This window comes from Aspergillus steynii, assembly GCF_002849105.1.
Source record: "Aspergillus steynii IBT 23096 chromosome Unknown P170scaffold_4, whole genome shotgun sequence".
Classification (NCBI taxonomy): Eukaryota; Fungi; Ascomycota; class Eurotiomycetes; order Eurotiales; family Aspergillaceae; genus Aspergillus; species Aspergillus steynii.
In genome coordinates this window covers 3381437-3384768 of record NW_020194401.1, presented here as the reverse complement: position 1 = coordinate 3384768, position 3332 = coordinate 3381437, and the positions used below count along the sequence as shown (strand labels likewise).

At 46.0% G+C, this 3332-nt stretch overlaps 2 protein-coding genes across 2 annotated transcripts; one reads left to right on the top strand and one right to left on the bottom strand.

Annotated features, from left to right (window-relative positions):
- Positions 1–500: 500 nt before the first annotated feature.
- P170DRAFT_456251 (uncharacterized protein) lies at positions 501–2123 on the top strand. Its single transcript, XM_024851604.1, has 2 exons — positions 501–1029; positions 1103–2123. Exons 1-2 carry the CDS (start codon positions 614–616, stop codon positions 2001–2003), a joined length of 1317 nt encoding a protein of 438 aa, XP_024704966.1. The 5' UTR covers positions 501–613; the 3' UTR covers positions 2004–2123.
- Positions 2124–2700: 577 nt separating this feature from the next.
- P170DRAFT_191166 (uncharacterized protein) lies at positions 2701–3095 on the bottom strand. The gene is made up of 3 exons (XM_024842704.1): positions 3051–3095; positions 2848–3000; positions 2701–2791 (listed from the first exon to the last, which is right to left on the bottom strand). The coding sequence occupies exons 2-3, from the start codon at positions 2990–2992 to the stop codon at positions 2778–2780; spliced, it is 159 nt and encodes a 52-aa protein (XP_024704965.1). The 5' UTR covers positions 2993–3000; positions 3051–3095; the 3' UTR covers positions 2701–2777.
- Positions 3096–3332: the final 237 nt, after the last annotated feature.

The following is a 3332-nucleotide window of genomic DNA, read 5'->3' as shown; positions in this document are numbered from 1 at the left end:
GATGTAAGTTTACCCCTCATTTGGCCATCGCTGACTTTCCGGCGGCTACAGGATGTCTTTAATTGGATTAGCAGCCGCTTATGTAACACACGAGATCGGCTGGATGCCCGAGGTTACATAAGACGTTATCCCGAGAGCTCGATTAAGCGTCCAGATTCCACACACCATCCGCCTAAAGGGGAAGAACCGATATATAAAACAAGTGAAGACTTCTCTGATCTTGTTCAAATAAAGGAGTTCCCCGTATCGTTACCTACATCCATGCTACTGACTGATGTCAAAATATATTCTGCGAAATTGGCGAATTTAGAAGCATATTCCCTAGCCTTGTCGTCCACGCCGGGATTGCGTGATTGTAATAACAGCGTAACGCTGACTGCGGGGTTCTGGTCCGCCTATTGGAGGCTGGTCAAACGTGGGGCGATTTGTTTCGGTTCCCTAGTCGCCGAGGAGGACCGTGCAGAGCACGTACGCCTACAATCCGCACAACTCAATGATCCACCAGCTCTCTATTATAGATAGGGTCTACCCAAACCCGATACTGTTGGATCAAATTTATAACTCGCCTTTCTCCGCTCCCTCTCCCCGGTTCTGTGCGGGATATATTGATAATATGGCGGAACCTATCAGTCTGGCTTCTGGGTTACTGGCATTAGCCACTTTTGCATTCCAGTCGAGCATTAAGTTATATGAAACAGTCAAGAGCTTTCATTCCCACCCGAAGCGCGTACGCGATCTTCTAGAGGAGCTGGAGGCATTGAGCGGGGTTCTTGGCCCACTCACCGAGACAATCAGCAGTATTACTGATGTCGACCTCACGGCACTTGACCTTCCCCTGTTACGATGTGGTCACGCCTGTGGAGAGTTCGAGCAAGAGATTCAAAAGTGTTCAATGCGTTCCGAGGGTAGTCGCACGAGCTTTCGCGATTGGGCCAAATTAAGGTACATGGGCGATGACATTGATGGCTTTAGGCGCCTGTTGGCTGGATACAAGTTGACTATTAATATTGCTCTTACGGATGTCAACCTGTGAGTCTCTTCATATCGGATGCAGTTCAGCATCTCATAACATCCCTTATATCTAGTTGATTAACGTGGTTAGTCGCAAGTCATCCATTACAGCCGAGAGTCTCAGAGATTACGAAGATCTTATCGTAACAGCTAAGGCCGATCTTGAGGCTCACCTCGAAACCATCGATGGAAAGCTTGAGCTTATATTTCAAAAAACGGTGGCAGGATCCGATTCAGATGCATCCGAACTACGACTGATCGAAGAGGAACGACTTAGCACGGAAAAATGCCTGCAAATCTGTACTCAGTTGTCCAACCATATTAGCCAAATCCAGTCCACACATGAATCCGATGACAGTGCCCCCGGACCATTCGATTTCGATACCCTGCCGGAAAGAGTCACGAAGGAGAGCCTGCAGGATTGTAAGAAAAGGTTAACTCTCACAGCTGCGAAGCTCGAGAGGCATATGAAAGACCTGATGGACAAGTTATTGATAAAGTCGCGATTGAATATGACATCCGAAGAGGAGTTTGCCGATCTTACTAGGTTACGAGAAGAGTGGGAGACAGCCCGTCAGTGCATGGATATCTGCTCCAGGGCAGATGATCACCTAAAGGAGAACATCAGCAACATTGACAACTATGCCACCGGTGACGCTGTACAATTCATGGTTTCGACAAACGGCACAATCATCCACGGTAAAAATCGAGGAGTGGGTTGGAGATCGAGGCAGGTTGGAGGCCATCTTAGCGATGTTTCTCTCCAACAGCTATCACGAGACTTTACAAGTATCAACCTGGGGAGTACCTTGCGCCCATCTTCACAAGACAACTCGCCGAATTCTCCTAACAACGAGACACCAAGCGAAACTACATCCGAATTCAAGGAACGATATGGACGAGGCTTCCGACTCTCACCTAAAACTTCTCAGCACATACCTATCAATGTGACCGCGGGCGTGGAGGAGCGAAGCAATTCACCGAAGGAATAAGATAACTAGGGCTATCCATTGATTGGAATTCCCTTTCTTATTCTCAAGCCTATCTCTTTTGTTTGCTCCTAGTATCTATCATAAGTCGCGTCTATGTATTGAATGGCACAGTGATACAGCTAATAAACCTACGTAATGATCCTTCTATGTTCAGATTATAAGAGCTGTGTGTTGTTAAAGCTATTTCAACGGCCATCGCTGACATGGCAACAATGTTGCTTGATGGTCAAATAGCTGTGTCGAACACGGATACCTGAAGGGTGCATTTTTCGTAGTTTCAGCTCGCCGTAGCCTAGCCCCTTTGCTGACGAGGATGCCATCAAGGTCACGTGAAACGATCGCCAACTCGCCGGAATGGGCTGCACCCCTTGCTCCTTCCTGGCGCGCCCTTAAACCTTGTCACGCGTCCTTCATTTAGTCCCCTAAATCTAATAACTCGAACGATTCAACGGATTTCCGAAGATATAGGTACCAACAAGTAAGAAAGCTAGGATAAAGACAGTTTTTGTACGCGAAATGAGCAGTTCCTATAAAAACATATTATATCTCATGGCAGATAAAACTACGCCGCCTGGGAGCTCTGTTAGCTCTCCCCTAACGCCTCCTCCGACTGACGGGAAACTATACTAGTATTCTGAGCCCTTTTGTATGAGAAAACCTATTCTAGTGAGTGCGTTATGCACGTATATACACTTGTCCGAAGACGACATATTGACTATCAAGTTGAAATCCCTAGACTAGGTATATTTGAGCTTGACGAGTACTCATTTTCTTTTAGCTATTCAATCCTGCAACTCCTCATCAGAAAAATATTTCTTTGGGGCATCAGGATTCACAAGATAACCTCTGCAATAGTTCAAAGAATCCTTGCCTGGCTCCTTCCTTACAGGCTTACATTTCACATTCGTCCCTTGACTCTCGGCGCACTGGACGAACTCCATCTCTTTTCTGCATCCACAGGTATACTGTATATAAAACGAAGTGCACATTGTGAAACCTGAGAGACATTAGACATAAGAGTTACATTAATCACAAAATGCCGTTTACCGTGATCCGTAAGTTTCCAACGAAAGACGAATTAGAAAATCCCTTAGCAGACGGTGGAGAGAAATCAGGTGGGCTTGGTGTATAGAGTTGGAATTCGGGACCGCAAAACCCGCATCCGCACCGCACCGAACCCTATGAGGTGCGGATTCGGTCCCTAGGGGTAGAATCCGCAATGGATTCGGATTCTGAAGGTTCAATCCGCAGCGGATTTGCGGATCACCGAAATTTATAGCTTTTTAAAAGAATTAATTAAAAATAATTAAAAATAATATATATATAATT

Bases quoted from the DNA above. Each gene is read 5' to 3' on its own strand.
- P170DRAFT_456251 (XM_024851604.1), top strand. From the start codon at position 614: ATGGCGGAACCTATCAGTCTGGCTTCTGGGTTACTGGCATTAGCCACT. The intron at 1,030-1,102 runs GTGAGTCTCTTC...TAACGTGGTTAG, and splicing joins GCTCTTACGGATGTCAACCT to TCGCAAGTCATCCATTACAG.
- P170DRAFT_191166 (XM_024842704.1), bottom strand. From the start codon at position 2,992: ATGTGCACTTCGTTTTATATACAGTATACCTGTGGATGCAGAAAAGAG.